General features: G+C 38.4%; 1 protein-coding gene and 1 long non-coding RNA gene across 2 annotated transcripts in view; both read left to right on the forward strand.

Annotated features, from left to right (window-relative positions):
- The window catches only part of LOC114154653 (uncharacterized), a 36,821-nt gene extending 23,631 nt beyond the window's left edge, over positions 1–13,190 (forward strand). Inside the window, exon 4 of the long non-coding RNA XR_003597590.1 lies at positions 10,157–13,190. This is a non-coding gene — a long non-coding RNA (uncharacterized LOC114154653). The remainder of the gene's footprint in view (positions 1–10,156) is intronic.
- Positions 4,876–9,828, forward strand: fjx1 (four-jointed box kinase 1). Its single transcript, XM_028033946.1, has one exon. It carries the CDS (start codon positions 5,334–5,336, stop codon positions 6,615–6,617), a length of 1,284 nt encoding a protein of 427 aa, XP_027889747.1. The 5' UTR covers positions 4,876–5,333; the 3' UTR covers positions 6,618–9,828.
- Positions 13,191–25,530: the final 12,340 nt, after the last annotated feature.

Consider the following 25,530-nt stretch of genomic DNA (forward strand, 5'->3'; position numbering starts at 1 on the left):
AATTTTTATTTGTAAAAAAAACAACAACAAAAAAACCACTCAAATTCTAATAAAATATGTTGAAGTCCGTGGCGGTAACAGAAAAGTAAAAAACAGGACAGTAGAGTTGAGAACATTTCAAAGCACCTTGTAGATGCAGAATTTATGCATCTATAAGGTGTGATTTTTCAAAAATATAAAATCACTTATTTAAAATACACAGGAGCACACCCATTCACGTACGGAATATTTCCACTGCAAACACAATCCAGGAGACACTAATTTATTCCCATGGAACTTTCCCCACCCATCCCTGAATCCCAGTGCATGAGTAATCATCAGGCCCAGCAAAATGATTGCTGCTTTCAACACTAATGGAAGCCCTGCACATTCATTATTCAGTACAGGAAGCTGAAACGTGTCGAGGGACCTTTGAGTTATTACTCTGCATGAACTAACCTTAGACTAGTGACAGAAGCCCCCCACACTTTCTCCTCTTCTGTGTCCATCCGTTTATTACGACGGCCCCTCCCTGCGTCCATCTGCACCGGCAGACTGGAACCACACAGAGAAGACGAGATTGTATCACAGCTGTGGTGTCAGACAGACAGTGATGGGTGTACTGTGTCGCTGCAGACAGAATGACAGACGATCTGAGCTCTCTCGTGTCACAGCGGCGCTTGACCACGAACAGCCTTGACTGCTGGGGTAAAGCTTTCCCAGTGTTACAGCTCTCTCGGGGCTGCTGAAGCTGGAATGCGACAGGAGGGGGTGCGGCAGCTCTGAAACGGCAGGGGGAGAGGGAGCTCTGGAGTTGGCTGACCTGCACAGAACGAAAGTCGTGAAACAGATAGGTTTGATATGTGAACATGCCCACACTTGTGTTCAAGGAAAGAGACACCGCGGACGAATGAGCCAGTCTGTCTTGTTACCCCCCTCCTCCCAAAAGGCAACACAGATCAGACAAAATTCCAACAATGCACTTAAGCCATCTTTAATATCCATGTCTGGACTCGTTAGGATTTACTTTCACTTAGTTTTCAGTCAAGATGAATTGTGGTATGTGGAACAAATCCATATAAATCTAATAAGTAATAAAATTCCGCCTAAATCTATTCGTCCTGTTTCACTTATTACAAAGTCTGTAGCCCTTTATTTCACTAAAATACACTAGCAAAACACATTTGTTTTAAAAGCTGGACTGAAAAAAAAATACACCTCAGGGATTGACGTTTCTTTGTTTGCATGTTATAAAAACATATCCAGCCAGACATGTGCACCTCCAACATGATTCCTTGAGTTATGTTTGTATGTCTCTCTGCTCGTGCGCAATCCAGAAATTTTCCATTCACTCTGTGCTGTCGTTCCTGTCAATCTGAAATTTGGAGAAAAACAGAACAAAACATTCTGTTGACATTAAAGCAGAAAACCATGACAGTAGATAAAGCCGGAGGAGAAACAGTCCATTATGCCACTTCAGAATTACAGCTGAGACCTGAAGTTCTCATACACTGTACAGGTGCATGCCATAATATTTTGATATATTGTAAAAATAAAAAAAAAACTTACAATTCTTTTGTCACTTATTTCAGATAGTGAAACTTGTATACTATGCAGATTTATTACAAATAGTGAAATATGTCAAGCCTTATATATTATACTCTTGATGATCAAGGCTTCCAGATAATGAAAACCAAACATTCTGTGTAAAAGCTGGTCATTGATTGAGTTTACTGTGGACCAACACCAAATCACTCCTGAATATTTACACTGAACTTCAAGCAGTGGGGAATCTGTGCGTCTCCACTCTTCTACCAAACTCTGAGAACTTGATTTCAAAATTAAATACGTTCCCCAATCCTTTGAATTACCGTATTTTTCAGACTATAAGCCGCTACTTTTTTCCCACGCTTTGAACCATGCAGCTTTTAGGCCGGTGTGGCTTTTCTGTGGATTTTTCTTCAACCACCAGGGAGCTCTTTAGCAGGAAGTGAATCGTTGGAAGTCAAAATTGGAAATCAAAGAAGAAAGTGCTGATGTTCATTTAGAACAAGTACATAGCAGCAGGTACGATGGAGAAAGATTTTCAAACTTATACCCCCTCATCATGTAAACAACACAAAGAAGTTTATATGATGCAGTTTTTAAGTTGAGGGCTATCGATCTGGCAGCACAGATCAATAGCGTCCTTGAGGAAAACCGAGAGCGGCGGAGATACCAGCGGCTTATAGCCTGGTGAGGCTTATACATACCTCTTTCCAGTTTTTTTGTTTTTTGTTTTGTTTTAACTTTGTGGGTGTGGCTTATAGTGAGGTTCGCTCTATAGTCCGGAAAATACGGTACACAAAAAATTATCAGATTATTTGGTGGGATGTATATGTAGTTTAAACTGTTAGTATACCAGACAAGTATAGAAAGACATTCAAGTCATACAGTTCATCACTAAGGAAATGTATGTTAGATGATAAGAAGAAAAAAAATGGTTACTGTAATTTTACACAGTCTGGTTTCAACTGTACTTAACTAACCTCTGCAAAGGTTTTCCATTTCTGCTCTTTCAAACCAGTGGGTGATAAAGAATAACAGACCAAGGCTGGCTTTTGTGCAGTTGAAAAACAATTCTCTTCAAGGTATAAAATCTCATTAAAATCTGTATAGAGATAAAACAGTCCCAGCTCACAGCGCTTAAAGCATACATTAGTAGATCTGTAATTTATTGGCTCTAATCATGTATTCCTGTCCGCTGGTGTCTTTTTGACTCAGGCAATTTAGCATGCTGGCATGTTGCTTTAAAAATGACCCAATTACTTTGATTAGGAAGCTGAGGTTTAAACATGAGTGGAATCATAAGGGTGGTGGTGGGGTGGGGGTGTTAATGAGAAACAAATTCAGCAAAAGAGATGCAAATAAAGAAGTTTATGTAGGTGTTATATTTAGTTTAGCAAGAGCTTTGAACAAAGATGAAACAAGGAAAAGTCTTTTGTGCAAAAACATGTCTCATGATATGCAGCACATGAGATGATTGGTGTTTATTACATATTTATGGGTTGGACAATTAACATTACCGAAACAGGTCATTTTATGTTGAGTGGACTATTTTTGGGGTTATATATCACTACTAAAGATGTTTTAATATGCCTGAGAGCTGGCTGAGAGCCAGTAAGGGGAACTTATTTTCTGGGCAATTTAGGAGGAAATTGATCTAGAAATAGAGGAAAATTACTTTGCACAAAAAATGCACTCTGGAAAAAAATAAATAGATGGGAGATTTCATTCTGATTGCGTAATGCAAAGGGGAACTGGAGGTGATTTGGTTTCATCTGTTGCCATGATTATGTTCATTTCTACTGTCCTGTTCTTCTTCTGTTGTGAAGGGGCTGTTGTCCATCTACAATTTGGAAAAAAACAATTGATTTAACATGTACTGTGTGATGAAGCCAAGGAATACTTCAACACAATTCTAAGAATACTGCAGTGATGCACATGTGATCTGACCTGTCGACTTTAGGCTGGTCTAATGAAGGTTTTACGTTATATTGCTGTTTTCAAACATGGCATTCAGTGCAATTTCCAGATATTGACACACAAACATGATTTGGTAAAACAGCTCATTTTTAAGATGTCCTTACACCATTACCATGTGCATTGCTTTATTGAAGAGAAACACACAAATTAAAAAAGAACATGCACATTTTGTCTAACATGTTCAAAAGCAGGAGAGAGATTAAATGTTGAGAACGAGCACCTAAAGTGTAAGTATTTTTCTGTAAAAACTTAGTTTTTTTTTGCCCTGTTTAGAATTCACACATTACTGACTCTTCCAGCTCCTTGGAGAAATTGTGGCTTTTGGAAAGCCAATAACTTTAACCTACATTTTGGTCTTGCTCAAAATGTGAAAGTAAATAAATGATTTAATTAGCTTTTATTTTTAGCCAAATATGAATAATGAAATCAAACATCTGTTCACAATATTAAGAATTGCAACTAGAAAGCTGCCCCCTAAAAAATGACCCAAGTTAGATGCCTTGGTCACAGCAAATTGGTGTCTCGGTATTTACTACATTAAATTTCATGTAAAATAGCACATTATTATTAATACTATAATAGTGTATTCCACAACCGTGACCCCATCAGTATTTGAACAGTTCTGTACAGCTGTAGCTAAAGATGCACAAAATCTGTGATTTTTCCCCACTGTCTACAAAGCATTGGCTTCTCTGCTCCATTCTGCAGAAATTCCAGTTACATTTGTTTTTGTTTTGGGTTTTTTTCTCAGCATTTACAGTTTTATAGATAATTGATACTTTTTCGTATTTTACTGAGAGCTTGTGGCGCTCATTAGGCTATGGCGCCCTGAGTGGGAAGCTTTATACCCCATGCAATCCCGGTACATTAACAAAATTGGAAATAAATTACACTGATTTCAACTTCAACTGCTCACTGGCCGTATCTGACTTAAATTAAATAAAGCTAAAGTAGAATAAAATAATGGTGAAGGCTGAAAGCTTTCTGATTCTCTCAATGCTACGATTACGATCAGCAACAACAAAAACGGCGTTGTAGAAGGTATAAATTGTTTCTGTAATTCATAAAAGCAATAAACAGTGGTTACCTAAGGATTAAAATGTTATCCCACATCCGGTCAGATCTATTCCAGCCATAATCGCCTTGTATGCTTCATTGGATGTTTTGATTTTCAAGCACGGAATAATTTGTTTAAAAAGGGGAGATTAATTGCAAATCAAAATGTCTCTGCTCCGAGTATTAATTATTATAATGGCTGCATGTTTCAGTGCCACACAATCCTCTTGCATCACACATACACACCATAAAACGCGGCGCGGTGCACTTGCCTCGCTGAGCCCTCCTTCCCACGATCCGCCCACCACCTCGGGCTGAAGTCACGTGCTCCACCGCCTAGTGTCTCTCGGCGTTTCTACACCATCACAAATCAAACTCTCAGTCAGCGCCCGGCGGAGAAGGAAGCCGAGATGAGCGGCAGAGAGGCGTGTGCAACACAGACAGAGAGCCCCCAAGACACCAGCGGGCTTTCACTGTGAACATCTAACAGATTACATCCGCTGCAGCTGGCTTTTTTTTTTTTTTTTTTTTTTTTTACTGATTCCTGAACCCATCGGAACAGGACAGGAGATGAGATTCACACAGACCCGGAGATCTCCGCCTGGTTCCAAGCAGTCCGCCAGCGTTCAGCGGTGCGTCGAGGGTGTCCGGGGCACAGAGCGCGCAGCCCAGAGCCGCTCCACCTCAATTGTGGACCGAGGACAGTTGCTTCTCTCTTCCTAAAGCACATTTTTGTTCTGCTGGATTCTGGACTCAGGCGGGGGGGGGGAACCATGAGGGCTCTCTCAGCAAACTTGTTCGCTGTGCTCTTAATGTGTGCCCTTGCAAGTGTTTTCTACGTGTGGAGCGCGCTGGAGAATCGCTTGGAGCGACACAAACGGGGCTCCTCAGTGCCGGATGGGGGGTCCTTTCATCAAGGTCCTTCAGAGGACCATTCTGCCAAAACTTTCCGAGCGCTGCTTGCTGTTCCAGTTGCACAAAGACGGAACTCGGCGGGCAGATCGAAGGCTCAAAACCTCACCAATCCATCTGCCTTTGTGGGAAGTCGAGATTATCATGTGAATAGGGATGACGAGAGGTCAGCGCAACGGGAGGGTCCGGTCAAGTTAGGCTACCCAGTGGATGATGGGATATTCTGGAGCAACTGGCTGGAAGACGTCCTCCCTGTGAGATTCACGGAGGGATACGCCGAGGCTTGGAGGAGCAAAGCAAGGACATCACCTGTGGTGAAGCTGGAGCCTGGATGCGGCAGGATATCCAATCAGCTGGCCACGTTTGCAGACGGGACTAAGGCGTGTGTGCGCTACGGGATCAACGCCGACCAGGTGCAGGGGGAAACTCTGACATACTACCTGGCCAGTCTGCTGGGCATCACAAATCTGCCTCCGCTCGTACTGTCCCAGCTTAACGGCGACAGTGCGCAATGGGTGGCCGTGAGGACGCGGATAAATAATTTGCAGTGGAGCGATCGGGCTGTTGTGTCTCTCACAGAGTGGATTTCCAACCTGACCGGAGTGGTCACACCTGCGCCCCTCAGACAGGAGAGCAGCGGGCTGCTTCCTGCCCTCAGGTGCTTCGAGAACAAAACTACGGCAGAGCTGCTGGAGCTGATGCAGTGGAGCGACCTGATAGTGTTCGACTACCTGACTGCGAACTTCGACAGGCTCGTCAGCAATCTGTTCAGCCTGCAGTGGGACCCCCACGTGATGGAGAGGGACACCAACAACCTCCTGAAAACGCCCCACGGGGACCTGGTGTTCATAGACAACGAGGCCGGACTCGTGCACGGCTTTCGGGTGTTGAACATGTGGGAGAAATATCACCATTCAGTCCTGAGCTCCGTGTGCGTGTTCAGGAAAAGGACTATGCAGCGCGTGGCGGAGCTGCACAGGCGCAGAGACTCCAGGCAAAGGCTGCTGGAGCTCTACAGAGACAGCGAGCCTTTGTCTCAGGAACTGGGGTTTCTCTCTGACGAGCACGCTGCAGTTCTACAAGACAGGATAGATCAATTGTACAAACACATCATGCAATGCAAAGAAAAGTACAATCAGCTGTGAGCACCAAGGGCGCACAGGTGATAGATTGGCATGGCAAGCCATTAATGACCAACAGTGGTGCTCAGGACACAGTACAATGTGAAAACCCTACCAGAAAACCGTATTCGAGGGGTGTTTTGAATTCTTTCGTCTGAACAGTTTTTTTTTCTCTTCAAGAAATTGAAAACGAAATGAGGTTGCCTGCATCAAAGTTTATGCTACATTAGTTTTGGCTTGTGTGATATGTTAATGATAATAGTAAAAGTTTACAAAGGCCAGTTGATGTCAAGCACCCCTTCAACATTATCTAAATCGATGAAAGTTGGTGTCAATTGTGGTACGTTTGTCCTACTACAATTTTCAACGGTGTTGCTGTTGTTCTAAAGAAAAATAACTTTTATTAATATATGTATAACAGAAGCAAATGCTTCAATGAAGGTGTAAGTAGTGGAAAAATTGCCATTTAATGACCAGATGGCATGTTGGATGTTTTTAGTCCTCATGAACAGTTATTTACTGTACAACTGTGTGACATAAAAAAAAAATGTTTATTGGCCAGATAGATAGCTTTGTTTTCATCGGTTGTTAACACAACTTCATTTTACAGTTTTTCAAAAATGACTGGATAAAACATATGTAAAATATGGGGTTCTGGTGGGGATCTTTCAGTGTCCTGAAATTAAATGGTGAGTTTTACATATTTTTTTTACCAGACAGTACACCAATGTTTGGCACTAATGGAATGCCGTAGTGGTTTGTAAGGTATGAGGAGCTTTGCAAAACCAATGCCTGTTACACAAAGCTGATTTCAATATCCAACTGAACTACCTCTTGTGAATAAAATGTGTTGCCTACTTTAAATATAAGTCGAGTTTGAAAAATGTTCATAAGCTTCCCGCTGAGATTTACGCCTCTCTGAAGTGGAGATAATGTGGCCAATTTAAGTTATTTATTTTTCTTAATTCGCTGAACATTTGCTGACCTGAATATGAACAAATGTAAAGAGTATCTGCTGTAGACCTGTTTGTGATTAGGGTACCATAATAAAGTCCTTAAAGAGATAGCTAGTAATTTTTACCGTGAGGTTAAAAACTTATTAGCAGTTAATATCTTAGATGTATCAGATAACTGTCATAGTGTCTTCACTTTGCAAAAATAAGAAGTGGTTTTCTTTGGATCCTGAAGCTAATGGCTACTCAGAGAGGGACCGAGATCAAAGTGGGCTCCTACCCTCTTTTAAAAAACAGAGTCCACTCTCAAAGGTCTCACAGTAGTTTATGCAAATTATTTTTTAGGAACATTTAAGCTGTCATCATGTTTGTATGGGGAAGTTATTAAGATGAAAGCTGTTGATTTCTTTCAGTGTAAGAAATCAGGAAATCCTGGAGCGTCCTGGCTCCAGGAGGGTGTGCACTTCAGAACATCTTCCATATGAAATGCATGCTAAGAACACAACATGTTACTCCTTTTTTAGTTATTTTAGTATTTTATAGTTTTAAGATGTTAGAAGCCCACTTCTGCTTGACCCCTCTGCCTTTTTAATATAAAAATTAAGACACTATAAGAGTTTCTTAATTTTTACTTATGATATTAACTATTCATAAGCTTTTTGCAGAACACCATTTAAAAGAATCAGAACTACCCTTATGTTGTGTTTGAATTTTTGCCTTGTGTTTAAATATCCAAGTGACATATGCTTACTCCAAAGCCTTAACCTATGTTGATTCTTCTTCAGTATTGTATTTCTGTTCACATTAGCTCGCTTTTTATAGACAGTAATTTGCACACATTGTAATAGATAGCACCTGCACTCGTGTCAATGTGTTAATATTCAGCCTTAAAAGTCACAGGTGTGTCAAATCTATTGTGCATTTGCTGTTTATGTTGTAAATATTGTCTGGCAACAAGTTTTGATGCTAAACTGACTTAATGTGCATTGTGACATTCCAAAATTGTGTCCTTTTTTGAAAAAAGAAATACACAAAACGTATTTTACAATATGTGTTTTGTACACAGAATATACCCAAAAGCATTAAAATTACTATTGGTGTAGTATATCTAGAGTCTCGGGGCGGGGAGTTAGCGTAAAAGTCTATTTAGTCTTTGTATGTTACAGGTACAATTTTTCACAAAAGCTTGACTGTTAGCCACATGCTTGCAACAACACAAATCTCTTTAATCCCCCTTTTTAATCTCATAGAGCTAAAGTAGACTGACTCTTTGGGACACATTTGAAAAATAGTTTTAGTGTTCCCTAACTATAACTTCCCTTTTTTTTTTTTATTAAGAACACAACAATTTAGGTTTTTAGATCAAACCTAAATTGCTAAGCTTTGGTCAAAGATTATAAATGGTTACTGAACCAGATCAATAATAGTTTGTGTTTTAGGTTCAATCTATTGACCTAAAAGGGAAGCATGCTCAGAGATGATCGGATTGAACACTTTACAATTAATGAGAGCAGAGTGTTTGTATTTTTTCGCAGCATGATTTCGGAATTTTAAATGTTATTTCCTGAGTGAATGACTTCAACACTTCACTTTCCATCATTTTGTAGGCCCTGTTCTGTGTCTAATTTCTGTTTGTCAAGCACATCCATAGAATTTTGAAGGCTTCATTTTTCACTATTTTGTTGTCATACGAATAATTATTTCGCTGTTACTTTCCTTACTAGATCGAATGGTGCAGCACTAACAGTTTCTGCAATATCAAATTAGCTCACCTCTTTCACATAGTGGGTATTTTTGGTACTTGCAGCCCTTGTGTCAATGATTTGTGGTTATTTCACAACAGAAGAGTAGGCAGGTGCAACTGGACTAGTTTTTTTTCTCTATTATTTTCCAGACTGTGCCTCAGCTGTGAATCAATATGTGCACTGACTGTAGTATGGTCGAAAGCAGGTCATGTTAATGAGCAGGATGAGGGGTTACATGTGAATATTTGTGTCTCGGCAGGGATTTTTCAAAGACTGCACTTACAGCTGGGTTTGGTGCTGTAAGCATGTCTGTTTATGCTCTACAGAGATTTTGCAGCAAGCTGCACACACTAGGGATTAAAAACAATGCCAAACAGAGGTCTGCACGTCTGAAGCGCACTTCCTATCCTCCTTCTGTATTGTATTTGCTTTCTCAGTATTTTATCTACATCACAACCATTTCTCCAGTGCATCTGTATTCTTTTAAAACATTATTGTCAGCTTCATTTGTGAATAAAAGAGAGAATGAAAGTTTAATTTTCCTAATTAGCCTTTTTGTGGGCTCCTCTGCATATGAGAGCCCTTTAAACCGGGGGGACCATGCCAGCGGTAATCACACTAATGGGGAGAAATCAAAGAGGTTTTCAAACCACTCCATAACTGTTCACATATGTTCTTCTTTCACTCTTCCTGTCTGTTCCTCTTCAACCTCCCTTTTCCACCCAATGGCAACGTGTTTTTTTTTTTTTTACACCAAACACATGGCACTTTTTTTTGGCTATTCTGCAGAATGTAGAATTTCCTTTCCCTCTGAATGTCAGGTTTATGCTCTTTAATCCCGATTTTTCATCCTGCTTGTTTTTAGATCAAACCTAATTGCAGGCTCAGTCAGTCTGTACTTCCAGGGGATCCGGGCATGCCCGAGCGAAGACCCCAGGTAGTGGGGCTGATCTCCTGCTTCTTTGTGCACATTGCAAACATTCCAGAGAAGCAGAGGGAGGATCATCTCCATGGACACATTAACACACACAGACACTACTCAGGCAGGAAAGTAAAAAGAATCCCAGCTGTGTAAATAAATCTCTGCAGAATGGTTGTTTTTTTATTTTTTTTATTTTGTCCTCTCAAAGCTGTTAAACTAGCAAAAGTAAGTTGTTTAAAATGCTTTTCTCACACTAATGCAGCATTTTAGTTAAAGACTGTTAGAAATCCCTCAGTAAGGAAAATTCTCACACCCGAAAGCAGCTATAGGATTTGCTGATCTTTAGTACTGGAAATGCTTTTTAAATATGAAATACTGCACATTCAAAGGTATTTTTTTTGTTACAAAAAGAAAAGAAATAGAAAACAGTAGAATAAAATCAGCACATTCAGCTCTACAAGTCTTAAAGCCACACATTTTCCTTAAACAACCATAAGATAAAATATTTCTGTTTTATTTATATTGATGTTTCTATGCCATGAATTTTATGCCTTCAAAATCATGTTTTCTTGCCTCTATTCAAAGTTAAAACAGTTTTTTTTTCACTGAATTGCAGCAAGTTTAATACTGAATTCTGAAGATGTTACAAATATGTTTTTTTAATTTACTTTACACAGCTGAAGCTGTTTCCCCTTTCCAAGTCACTCCAGTGAAGCCACTAAACATCTAAATTATAAGGCTGAAACCATTGATTTTCTGGAAAAGAAACATAAATTTTCTATAACTTTCCAAATGCTGTTGCGAGGCAGGTGACTAAATGTTTTCTCTGCCTTATGCATGTGTAGAGACATACTAGCATTCTTTTCAGGGCTCTGCAGAATGTGGAATCTCTTGCACATGATTACATTATGAAACATGGACATGAGTCACTTAGTCACAGCTGAATGAATATGGGCCATAGTGGGTAAACTGGGGGGCTGAGTCAACGTCTGGGGGGGATTTGACAGCATAAAGGCTGCGGTGTCCTGCAGAGGTGGGACAATGCTTGGCTTTGTCCAAGTCACCGTTCTAGGACTGAGGTCAAAACCTTTGAGCGTTCTTTCTCAAGGGAAAGTTGAAGTTAATGAATTTAAGATCGAGTGGGGGGAGGGAGCAGTTCCTGCTTGCAAATACTTTGTCTTATAAAAAGGGATAAGTCATATGTCTGTAATGATTTCCTTTGGGTGAAAAAACTATGATTTTATTTCGTTTCCATTCATAGTTTGTTTAGGCTGGTAAGATTTGGTCTTATAAAATTTGGTGTTCTTTAACAGATTTACATGCAGCATTAAGAAAAAAAAACTCTTCTTATTTAATTTTACGTGTTCAGTCAAAAATAAGTTAAATTGTCTTTTTTTTTTACACTTTAAGAAGAGACACTGGTTGATTCTTATTGTTTTACGTTTTGTCTGTAATCAATATTAAGGAGCCTAAATTCAAGAGACTGCATGTTGGCACCTAGATATAATGAAAAAACCGACTTTCAGTACTTGTTGCAAACCACTCCTCCTTTCTTTTGATTTATTTTGATATTTTAAAATGAGTGAGGCATTCTTATAATCTGATAAATATGCTGCCACCTACATGTTTAATCTTTCCGTTTTGGTCTCATCACCTTAATAAAACGTCACTAATATGTTTTCAATCTACAGATAGGCTTAAATGTGAGTAACAGTAGTTTTCAAACTCTTTGATGCATCTGTCTGCTTTCAGCTCCTGTCATATTAGCACAAGAAAAATTAAACCAATTGGTCTCTTTCCCTCATCAAATATTTCAAAAACAAGTCTTTAACACATCCCAGTATATAAGCTAATAAAACAGGATAAAACTGCTCATTGCCTGATTATTTGATTTTACATTATAGGATTGAAACAGATGATACTGCAGAGTCCCTGCATACATATACATTGATTTGGATATAATCCACTAAACTGTTTTAGAAACAAGAACTATTTAACCTTAATTTAGAGAACCCTCCATTTTCCCTTAATACGATTTTCTTCATGCCAGTCATAACACACACAAAACGAAATCCTGATTAATTTCACCACTTAATTCCATCCTATTTGATATGCTTTGTCCCTCAAGCTCTGTTGACAAAACGTCACACGAGTCTGCAGAATCTAATGACGGCTGCATTTTATGTAGAGCTCAGAGACAAACTCTTCAACTGTTTCACTTTTCTTTTTTTTTTTTTTTAGCAAATGATGTATCGTGAAATGATAATTGGTAAAGTGATGCTCATTCATATTCTAGAAACACATTCAGATCATTTTTTATGCCTGTCAGAAGGCCATTGATGATATAATTAACCACATATCAAAAAATAATTTTTGCTTCTCTGATTTATTCAGTCTTTTTTCATTCAGATGTATAAAAGCCTTCAGTTGTAATGTTTTGCTTTCCCCATCTTGACTTTCACTGCATTGATTGACATGTTTGATGGGTTCAGATTCTTTAGGGTGATGTTTGTTGATGCCTCAGTACAACCAGGGGAGCTTTTTCAAGCACACACTGTTTTGCATTTTTATTCATCTCTATGTAAATGTGAATCAGTATGCTTATGGAAATTATTTTTTATTTTTTATTTTAAGTCTTTCACTAGAAAGAACTACTGATCATATTCATGGGGAGATAATCTATCATTTTATGGTTGAATGCATTTTTCTTGCAGCCATCTGCACTTAGCTCAGATTGTGACTGTAATTAAGGTTATATTATGCAAATTTCAGGAATTCGAGGTGGGTGGTCCCAAATCAACTCCAGAACAAGGCAAATAGCTGATTGGCCCAATTTAGCAGACTGGACATAGAGCCGTGATTACCTAGCAAATATGAGGAGTAAAGGTTTGTGCAAAAGCAGTTGTGCTTAGTAAAGTCTGCTTCTACATCTCACAACTTCTATGTTAAAGAAAAAAAAAAAAAAAATGAAAACCTTTACAGTCTCAACTGTAACAAAAAACTGTTGCTACATGTCATTATTGTCCTTCTTCATGTTTTATGGGAATGTTGTGGATTTTATTCTCTCCTTGCCTGAAGGGTAATGAGAATCAATACACAGAAGGGCAAAAGGACGTGTGATACTTGATGACAAAATACCTACAATCTGCTGAAACAGCACATTCCTTCCTGCTCGCTAACCACTTCATCTCTGAATGTTAGTGTTAGCTGGAGGCTGTAACCTGATAGAATCCTGCATGTGGGCATTCACAGCAGTCATCTACTGGCTTTAACAGTGCTAGGTAATTTGGCCATTTCTATGTAAATTGCATGTTGTGCTGCCATATCACGATGTTGTACAGCAGCATATACATCAACTTTCCTCTTCACTCATTGGGATGATTAAAGGTAACTGTGAGAAGACAGGAAGTTGATTTAGAGGACAATTTGGCAGAAGTGCAGAGAGGAAGGCAATTAATAAGACCAATAAGTTGGTGAAAATTTGTGCAGGACCCAGAGCATTGTAATTACAAAGAAGGGGATAAACCTAGGAACAAAATTATAGCAGTCATTTGTCTCAGGGGAGATATGCCTTAGTGGCTCTGAAGTAACACTATTCTAATGGATACAATATTTGGATGGAACCAAATGTAAAAATTTGTAAAATGTGGGTAAATGTATTGGTAACAGTTCAGCCAATCAGTTCAAGCTCCCACAGACATGATTGATGATTTTTCGTACCTTGAAATGCCTAAAAAAATCAAATCAATCCTCTCTAGTTACCAAATCAGCTTTGCTCTGGTCAGAACCAAGTGGACTATGCAAAGTATGCAGTTGTGTTGGGAATAAAAGCAGTGTTTTAAAGTAGTGGCTGAACCTTAACATTTCTGTAGCATATTTTATTTCCATACAAACAAGAGCAAAATGAACTTTTCACATTTATTAGAAACAACAACAAAAAACTGAAGAACAATTATATTAAAAAAAGGAAAATAAATTAGGGCTTTTATCACAAAGTGAGGTAAAATGTAATGGAAGTACACCCACAAAAAGCAAAAATAAAAAAAATGTTAGATGTTGTTTAACCCATTTGCTGGATAACATGTTTGAATTCTTAGCTTTCCTGTGAATATTTTGTTTCATAACCACTGTTTCACAGAACTGCTTCACATCTGTGATGTATGGAGTCAACCAAGTTCAGGGACTTGTGTAGAGTTGCTTCAGTGGGATGATTTTTACTACATTCCACAGTTCCTTAGCCATTCTTAGTTTTGTCTCAGAAACACCAGTTGCATTCACAGTCTTACTGAAACATTTATTTCAGATGATACGGACAGTAAGTTTCAAGCTGTGTTTCTTTGCAATTCTAAGTAGCCATCCTTCTTGTAATTCATCAGTGCCAATGTTCTATAAGACTTTTCATTCTATCACACTTTTTAGACATTTGAGAGAAATTAATTTTGTTTCTTCAGTCAATCCACCATCCTATAAATCATTAAAGCATGAAAATAAAATGTTAATCTAGAGAGAGCGTGCATTTGACAGGCTTAACAAGAAAGTCCAGTTTATGAGAAATCTATGTTCTATTGTTGAAAGGGTATTCAGAAGTCATACTGACTGAAAAAAAGTCAAATGAATGCATTTATTCTTTTTTAGCATTTGGGATGATCTGAAAATGTGTGCAAAGGTCAGAGTGTACAAAGATGGTGTCCATGTGCAACAGGGAAAGGTCTGAGTGTGCCAAGGAACAGTCAGAGATACTGTCACAAGAAGTTTAGAAGAAAAAAAAAAACATCTAGTTTTTGTCTTTTCCCAAATATTACTAAAAATCATATTGCATTCAGTATGTTAAGAAACTCAGAAGTCAAAACACAACTTTTTGCTATCTGTCAACAGCACATTTATTCTGTTTCGTTAAGATTGTCTAGAATCGGGAGAATTAAGTTTACTTTCCATGTGTCTATTAAAGACTGTGGGAACTGAATTTAGTGGTGGCTCAACAAAGCATTGTAGTGCTTTCCATTTGTAATCAGAACTCTGAAATTCCGGACTTTAATTGGAAAAATCAACTGGAACTCCCAATAAAGTCAGAGTTCCCACTCAGAAAGTGAGAGAAAAGTGGAAAAAAGTTTTAAAACATTTTAATTTAATCACGTTTGATCACGTACACCTTTTATGTTCACTGAAAATGGTTTCAAATGAACTGTTTCAAGAGAAACTTCATTTTGCTAAATTGTTAACCAATTACTCTCCAAGGTCACCTTATTTGTAAGTATGATTCACAGATCAAGTATCATGTGGTTTGTAAACAAAACAATACCCTGATGATATATCTGGGTGAGTTCAAAGTGAGTTAAAAGTTGTTTCTGTTATTTTCAGAAAATATGTTGTAAGTCCTTCAAAGAGCCTAATATTCTGTTGGTCCAGAGAGCTTTACAGAAAAGTTAGATTCAAAATAAAAAACAATCGGATGTGACTTAAAAATTATCTACAGTGTAATAAAAATGTTACTGTAAGTGTCTGAGAAACCTAATTTACAATCTCTGTTGTAGTACCAATATACCCCAGTGTTTTAGAAGTGGGTCACTGTGCTAATGGTGGAATTGTTCAATAAATCCTCTTTTAGCCATGCTCTGCTTTTCATTTTAAATGGCTGAGTATGCCAGGCTCATGCTTGAATGAGTACCTTGTTCATTTTTTGTAACATTTTCTTTTGGCACTATCACAAAGTCAGATCTAGTTAGATTTATGTGTCAGCCACAAGTGCAAATTCATCGCTCTAATAAATTAATGATTTTGCTGTGCTTCATAATGTAACACTGTGAGAAATGTAATTCTATATACAAAAGTTACAATTGTCGTGTTAGATGAGAAGCTTTAGCTGGATTCTTCCCCTGCTTTTGACAAATAATATCCCTGAAAGGAAAAGCTACATTGTGTAAAGTAACAATTGATTAAAAATCAATGCTCCTACGGTAGCACAATTAAAGGCTCACAAGTAAGATGTCAATAGTCAGTGAGAATGTAAACCATCACAAGCAATGCAATGAAATATCTGAGGGAACTGAAACAGCATAGATTTGCTGTTTCAGTTTTCTCATTTGATGTTCTGTCCATTGTTGAACAACATGCAAAGCAGTGGTGCTGAATCCAAAGATTGTTAGGTCAGTGATTGTTAACCCTCATCCTCAAGGTACTCTTCCCTGCAAGTTTTAGATGTTTCCCTGTTTCAGATCTGATGAATTCAATTGAATTCAACTGATTTCAATTGTTTGATTAACAGGCATTTGCTGAACTGCAATCTTCTGAATCGGGTGTGTTAAAGTAGGAGAAGATCTCTTCTGCAGTTTAATGCCACCAGTCTTTAGGGTTAATTAAGTTATCTAATTTAGAAATGTCTGTTATTGACATTAGCAATATTCATTCCTACACAGAATCACGGTTCCCAAGTTTAGTTTCCACAGAAGTAAAAAAAAAAGAAAAAAAAGATTGTCAGTTTGTGATCTTAGGCTTTACTGCAGCTGGGTTATGCAGGAGGGCAATGTCCCAAAATGCACCAGCAAGTCCAGTTTTTAATGACAACAAAATTGAGATTTTTAAGTTGCCTGGTGAAATTCTGGGATTAAATCTACTTAAATAGCTGTTTCAAGACATTAAATTGGCAGTTTATACTTGAAAGCACTACAATGTGGCTAACCAGAAATATTTGGACCAATGAGAGAGAGAGTCACAATTCCTCCACAGTGATGTAAATGAGATATCAGTTTTCACAAACACCTAATATTGTCACCAAAATCAGAGAGCAGGTTACTATGAATAAGATTGAGGTGGCAATTAATTATTCACCAACAGCCAAGTTTTTTTTTGATACCTTTGTCAATCAGTGCATTTGATTACTTGAAAATATTAAGCCTGAAAAAGGCTAAATCTGTAGAAATCTGTAACACCTTTTCACAGCAAATGAACCTGTTGAGTCTCTTGTATGAGAAATAACAGAGTGAAAGATAGGATAACAAAGATCCCTGTCAATGTTTTTTGATGTACATTATCTGTATCCTCTCTTCACAAAGACATGTACTGCGGGAAAATAAATAAGCCAAGTACTATCTCAAGGACAACTTGTACTCTTTACAAAACTTCCTCTCAGGAAATCCCCACAACCATTCTTCGCCACACCTGTAACCTGAATCATTTCAAATTACAAGATTGAGGGATCCGGGCTTCCCACGCCAGCAGCAACAATAATTATACAACAATCTGACACGACTGCAGGCTGAGGACTCAACTTCTGGCACTTCTTGACGCCCTTAAATTACCTTAACCAGAGAAACAACAATACATGGTGTCGGAGTTCACTTTCTTCCACACCGAAGGGCAATTTAAGCAGCAAACCTTTTGTGTTTATCTCTATTCCATGCATAATATCCATCCTTTGGCAGCAAAACTGAAATTAGCATGCTAGGCTTCAATATCCTGTCAAGAAAAGACATTTGTTGGAAGGAAAGGTGCGGCTACAGCAAATTTATATCATCTAAGAATCAGCAAACCGAATCCACAGCAGAGAGAAGCTTTTGGAAAGACATGTGGCTGTTGTTCTTATCTCTGTTTCACATATTTGTCCCATTTTCCAAATAACTCATCTCCTTTTTTGATTCAATCTTTTTCTTTCCATTTATCTGGTCTGTGCCAGTATCGCCATTTTGGGATCCAGAGGGCATTGATTGAGTGGATGTGGGGGGCTAATCATCTGGCTCTACTTACAAAGACATTTTCAACACAATCAATGCCACTGCAAGAGGAACTAAATCTTCTTAGGATCCCACAGTCCAAAGTAATATAGGACCGTCTACCGCATGGGAGATATCTATTTTCTCTCATTTTGACTCTGTTCATTGTTCCGCCATTCCTTCGATTTTTGAACCACCTCATTAATTCTATATTATTGATGCTTTCAAAGAGAAAATGGGAGAATTTATCTGACTCTTGGGGTTTGAAATACGTCAGCGAGATCAGCTGCTGCGTGTGAGTCAATTTTAATGGAGGAAAATTATGGCCCCCCATCAGGAAATTGAAGAGTAGAATGTTGAGCAAAGGCACAAAAGATGCTTCTACAGCAAGGACAAAGAGAGAGCCTAAAAGTGATTTATTAATTTCTGTTTGGAGTTTTATGTCCATCTTATTTTTCCCGCGAGTGTGAGGTAGCTGCAAACAACACGATCTTAGTATTTGTAAACTTGTCATTCCAGACCTGTCACACACAAGGATGCAAGCAACAGAATGATGACCATCTATATGACTTGTTCATTAAGAGAAAATTCATTAGGAAAAGTTTCAGTCTTTCATTAAATCATTTCAATCAATGAATTAGTTCTCTATCCTGCACTTAAATGGATTGGAGAAAGTTTAATCTCAGAATTGCATTACATTTCTCAGACAGGAAGACAGATCAGTGCATTTCCTTAAGAGAATTTTCTAATCAGTTCTGCACTGTAAACAAAACAGCAGCTGTTGTATTTAAATGGGAAAATTCAGCTTAACCTCTCCACTTAAAGTCAAGTGAGTTAAGTTCTCATTTCTAATGGGTATTTTTTTTTGTCAACAAATGTAAGATTTGATCTACTGAATTAAAGAAAGCAAGGTAACAAGAATAAGTTTTCCATTTTTCCTATATAGGTAGATTTGAAACGATACTTTTAAGTGGCAATAATGGCATGTTTAATTGATGAAGAACAATCACACTGATTCTATAAAAGTTAATGGTATAGTAAAATACTGATTATTATATCTGACACTTTTTCCTGGCAGGAGAGTCATAACAAAGCGATGTTTGTGATGTTGAACGTGAATTTAATAATTTTTTAATAGGGTTAATGTAATTATAGTGTGAATTACATAAGCATTGCTTAAAGAAAAACTACCTTAGCTATTACTCTTTAGACTTCTATTCTTCCAACCCAGAAAAGGAATTAGGCCAGAGGATACTTACTTATACTTATCTAGCAACCCTGAATAGGAGTATCTAGTTTCTATACTTTAATCAACATTCTCAGATTCTTTTTTCTTCTTTTGCTCTTTCCTTTGGATTGTTATTTTGTTTGTATTTATTCTCAAGTCATGTGAAACACTTTGAATTGCCTTGCTGCTGAAAATGTGCTATGTAAATAAAATTATCTTACCTTACCTTAAAACTCAGTTCTGATAAATCAGTCACACAACTTTATTTTGAGAAACTTAAAATATGGTTGTCAAATTATGTGGACCTAAACTCATGTTGAATGTTTGCACCATAAACAGCAGGAAACTGAAGAAGAGTTTAGGAAAACAGATGGTAAACAGATTCAAACAAACTGCTGATAGCTGACACAAATGGAGCTCAGACTCTGAGCATGCAAGCATGAGGAATGTGAACTTGCTGCACAAGATCGACAATCAAGCCAGGTTCAGTGACCCTGGCCATGTTTTGTTTTCATAACCCTCTGCCACTGCAAAATTATTCCTCTCTGCCCTCTTTGTCTCATCCTTTTGTTTTCCGCAGCTTATTTCAATCTGAAGTTTCCACTGGACATTTGACCGTACCCTGGTAAAAACAAGAGGCATACGTGAGTATTTGCATGCAATCAGCAGGCTTGTTTTTCACACTTATTTCATAATACGAAGGTGTAAGATAGCCGTTCATCAGAACTAATCCATCTGTCTTGTTTGCTGTCAGCGCGTTGCCCTTCATAGGTGTAATCATGCCAACCCCCAACCCCTACACACACACTCTCAGTCTGTCTCCCCGTCTCCTTCACCCTTCCCAGGTGTTCCCATAACTCACTAGGTTCTCAAAACCCATATGGGCATTCCCGAACTTCAGAGCCTGGATTTATGTCTTGCTGATGGATGGTGGAGGGGGTGCGGAGTGAGGATTGGAAGGTGATAGGGTCCACTTCAAAGAGAAGGACACGTTTGTTGTTTTATCCAAGGCACATGTGGTGTAACTGGCTCACGCTGCAGCTCCCTACCTCAGACAGCACACTCAACCACCAGTTTACACACAAAATATGCAAAAATGAAACAGTTGTTGATCATACCCTTCAGTATACATCTTCCATACAACAACAATTGCACAAACATAATCAAGCCTTTAATCTTCCGTAATATCAAAGGTGACCCTTCAAAGATTGCTTTTAGACTGTACATGCATACAAGATCCCAGCACTTAAAAGCCATCTCATTCCATCTTATTAGAATATGTTTGGGTGACTTTGCATATTCCTTAATAGGTCAGAAACTACCTCACAAGTGTGTTTGTTTTTGCGCATGAGGAGCTCAAGCGTCCCCAAGCAGCCAGCATTTCACCGCACTGGGACCCTCAGTGTGAAAAGATGATGGATGGGTAGCGTAGCATCGCCTCTGCGAACGGATGTGTAATGAAGCCTGCTTTGCCTCTGTAACATTTCAGCTGATTGATTACAAACAGAGGCCATTTAACAAGCAGTAGGGTTGCTTCTTAAGAATGCAACACAGCTTCACAAATGAGACTATACATTTGGCATGTGTGAAGATTGTTTCTCTTTTCCGCTGTTCTTTTTAAATACAAGCTGTCTTGGTGGGCTTTGTTGTTGCGCAACACCCCCCCCCATCCTTTCTGTCTCTACTCTCTCACTCTCGTACTTCCTCTTCTGAGAGGGGAGATGTGCTACCAGCTCTCCGTCTAACGGGTTAATTGAGTTTTCTAAATCTGCTGGGATTTACCCTGTCCAGAACTGAAGTAAACTCTGTTTAAGCTGGTTTCGAGAAACGATTCGCCTGGTTATCTGACGGCCTACATCCAGGTGTCCCACCCTTCTTCCCCCTGTGAATTAGCCAGACTGAGCAGCCTACAGCCAACTAGTTTCACAGAGCACACCTGTTAACGGTCGCTCGTTCTCTATTTTGCAACTTGCATTTGTTATTGAACCAGGTAGGTTTTAGTGACTCGGGCGAGTCCCAAGGATGAGGTTTTAAATATGGGCTACCAGCAACCTAAAAACATTTTCCACCTCTTCCTCTCCAGAATCAAACATCACAGCTATTTTACAACCATCAAAGAACTTTAAGGTGACTCATTAACTGAATGTCCACAACATCTTTAGATTTTCTTTATGCTAAATATTTTATTAGTAAGGCATTTTTGCAAGGGTCAGTACAGCTTAATTCAGTAGCAGAAATAATCAAATAAGTAAAATCAGTCATCTAGTCTATCTTTCCCTACTGCTGATACTGAGTACTAAAAAAGGGAACCTTTGAGAGAGACGGACAGAGTTTGGCGTTTCGAACCCCAGACCTGGCTTGATGATGAAGAAGGTGTGGCAGCAGGAGGAAGATGTTGATCGACGAAGGCAGGGATCTCTGTAGGTCCGATGAGCTTCTTCTCCGCATGGATGCTGAGGTCACACAGGACTTGGTGCTGGCAGGAAAAAAGGCACCAGTTCTTCTTCCTTGTCTTTGTCTTCATCTTTGTCTTTGGGGTCAGAACCCAGCCGATGAGAGAAGTGCGATTCGAAGCCACAGATTGTGGGCCAGACGGGTTGGTCTCCATGTGCAGGACAGTCTCCGGCTCCGTGGCCCCGGCTCTTCTTCAGCTGCAGAGTTCTTTGTCCATCTCGATCTTGGCTCGAAGCTGCCCGGAGGATCCAACGAACGGTTCCTCTTTTGCACCCACCTTATATAGGGTTTATCTGTCTGCTTAGACAGATGATCTCATATCCGTCACTGTCTTAAGAGACATCATGTCATGATGTCTGTGCCAATGTCTCAGGGCTGCTCAACCTCCTGTTTCCATATAAGGTGCTGATCATCTCTGCTCTCCTGTTAGTTCCCCTTTTTCCCTTCCTGTCACCTTTCACCTACCATCTACCTCCAACATATCAGTGATGTTTAATTGCAGTTTTACAACCTTTTACACCATTTCAAGTTCAATGTCAAAATCACATTTATATCACATTTATTTTCTTTAGCTTCTCTGATTTAGCATTCATTTATAATTTTATAACCATAACTTATATCACATTTATTTTCTTCAGCTTCTCTGATCTATCATTCATTTATGATTTTATAACCATAACTTATTAGTTACTCTTATTATGATCTTAATGTGAGTTATTACAGATGTTTTTCTGAAAAGAAACCAAGAATAATCTATTATTCTAATTATTTGATACCAAAGTTACATTTGCTTGTTTTTCTTATAAGTGTTCTCACAAATATAAGTGTAAGTATTATTACAAGTAAATCAATATTAATATAAGTATTTTACTTTGAATCTTATCAAATTACTCAAAATGTTTAGATTTAATTTTTTTAAACTTTCATGCTTTAAAATAGTCTCAGCTATTTTTATAAATCTGCAGGCTGGAAACTTCCTCTTTTTCCAGGAAACCTGCTTTTCCTGTTTAATGACTCTCTCTGACTGACTATGATTTTTTATGATTAGATAGAAAAAAGTAGAATTAAAGCAAAGTTTGCATGAGACAAAAACAACACACACAACTAGATTTATTTTATTGACACTTAAGTCTACTGTTGGGCCTTGATATCACTTGAGTGATTCATTTTAAAGATAACTTTATTTATTATTACTGTTAAACTAACTTTATTGACACTTAAGTCTACTGCTGGGCCTTGATGTCACTTGAGTGATTCATTTTAAAGATAACTTTATTTATTATTACTGTTAAACTAAAATCTCCAGCATGGGGAAGTGGGATGAGCTCGGATTTTCTTGACAGCTTTTTTTTTACACCAACAAGAATAGGGTGAAGCTCCATGAAAACTTACAAAGATGTCCTTATCTGAACGGTGCAATTCTTGAAACTGATTGTTTGATTGAGATAAGAAGATTGAAGTTAAGTGGTTGCTGTACCTTCTGAGGTCCCAGTTCTCTCATTTATATTTATTTCTCTTTTTCTTTTTGTCCTCTGCTTTTTCTGTAGCTGCTCTCAAAGCACTTTTTTTCTGAGAGGTTCCCAGCTTTACTCTTTGTGTAGCTGAAAGCTGATGTAACTTGTGGCTGTTAATCCAAGTAACCAGGGTGATTCAAAAGGGTCCAACTTTCCCACATTTTGTCCAAACTACTGTTTGCTTTCCCTCTGCTTTTCTTCACTGTTTGGTGTGCAAAATAAAACTGTTGTCAAAAAAAAAAGAAAAACTAAAGATTGAACCTGCTCTTGAAATGGAGAAACATTTGTTGGTGAACCTGATGCATAAAAGTAAGTAAATTCTGTTGTCATTGCAGTAGCATAAACTCACACTGAAAATGCTTGTTAATTTCACTAAACTGGAGCATGCGCAAAGAATTGAAATCTTTGACCATTGCTCTAAGTTGTCAGTAAAATCTGGTTGGCTCCTTGTTTATGCACAAATCTCTTCTGCTCACTCCACTGGCTTTTAAAGAAAACAGGAGGTTCATGACGGTGGAGACCCACCAAAGGAGATCAATTTTTACCTCCAGTAAACTATTTATGTCTTGATTTGAGCTTGATTTTATTGTGCAGCAGATTCTTATTTAAAAGGTCCTGCCATTTTGGAGGCTTTATAATGCACTCTAGCAAGCTTTAACAGATGCTTTAGTACAGTAAAAGACTCACAGTATCACAAATTCTGCCATCATATTAAAAAATTGGCATGAGGTCCTTTTCCACACCTCATGTTCCAAGCATGAACACGCCATATCTATGCCATATTTCAATCCCACCCCATGTGAAATATTTGTTGCTAAAACGGTTCCCTTTAGTTTAATCTGACTTATTCCACATGACTGTATTTGTGATGGTAGGAGAAACATATGCTTTCTAAACGTCTGACCAGTTGGCATCTAGATTTGTTAACCCAAAGTTGCCACTTTTTTTCTGCAGCTCTCTACCAGTGAGCTTTAGAGATTTGTTTTATCTCCCTCGCCATCCTGTCCACCATGCAGGGCGCCAAGATAAATATGGGTCCACATCCAGGCTAATGGCTATTGGCTAAAATAAATGGGCCTACGTGTCATGTCATATTTACATCCCAATTAACCAGAAAGTCTTGCATTAAAAATTAAGTGTTTCTAAACACCCTGATTAACTTAAAAAATTAAATCATACATTTAGAATACTTTAATTACTTCTAAGGGGTTTTTAGTGGTACCAATATTTGTGCCAATAGTGACTGAAAAAAACATAAATTTCTAACTACTGAATATTCTCAACCCACTAAACAAATGTAGTCGAGAAATGGATGTTTCTCAAAACAAAACAAAACAAAAATATCCTAAATGTTGAATTCATATTAAGGCACCACACACACCCTTCCTATTGGAGTTAATAAATTTCACAGAAACTGTATGCACATCAGTGTGGCTGCATTTAGTCTCTGTGCTTTCATATTGTTTTCCATCCTTGCGCCATGTAGAGACTATCGAAAATGATTCATTTAGCCAGGCAGGGGTGCCACAAAATTCTGATTCTTAATGTGTGTGCATGTGTGTTTGCAAAGTGTGTGTTGTACTGGCCCTGAAGTGACACAGCGAGGGTATAAATAGCGCAGGCCCACAGATCACTGTGCCAGACAGAATGTGGCATCTGCTGTGCTGAGAGAGAAAAGTGTTTGAGAGTCTCTAAACTCCTCTCCATTTCATTTCCAATCCCTCTATTTCTCACTTGTTTTTCCCTCTTTTATACCCCAAGCTTCCAAAACCCATCCACTCTCTTGTTTTAATATTTTGTCATCTTCCTGCTATTTCCCACTCCCCTTATTCCTTAACTCTCTCTCCCTTGGTCTTCTTTTCCTTTTCGCCTTATCCCCCTCTCACATATCTACACATCTGCTGCCATGTGTTGAGCATTGCAAGAAAGTCCCACTTTCCATTTAGGTTATAAGATCGCATTTCAAAACACACAGAGAGCACCAGAGGAGCTGAGGACGTGGTGATAAAAACATAGGAAACAAGGAAAACAGCAGTGGCCCTGCAGAGTTTTCACATCAAAGGGTCGATTTTAAACCATCTCAGTTTCAACATTCCTGTGCAGCACATTCACAATGTAGAAAACATTTAATCTCACATGATTATGTGGCATTCTCAAAATGCAATCTTGACCAATTTTGTAAGAAAAGGAGACAAAAACTGATAAAAGAGATAAAAAAAAAGTCCCTGTCATTGTTTGGGGATTAAATCCCATCCAGAACTGATTAATAGTCCAACTGATTTAGTGAATCGTTTCCTTTCTCCCAGTAAAGCCACAGTAATCTGAAAGTAAGCTCTCAATCTTTGCATCAGTCACATGGTGTCACACTTTGGAAAATGTCTAGGAATAAAACGCATCCACCCAGTATTTGTTTCC

This window comes from Xiphophorus couchianus, chromosome 2 (genome assembly GCF_001444195.1).
Source record: "Xiphophorus couchianus chromosome 2, X_couchianus-1.0, whole genome shotgun sequence".
Lineage (NCBI taxonomy): Eukaryota > Metazoa > Chordata > Actinopteri > Cyprinodontiformes > Poeciliidae > Xiphophorus > Xiphophorus couchianus.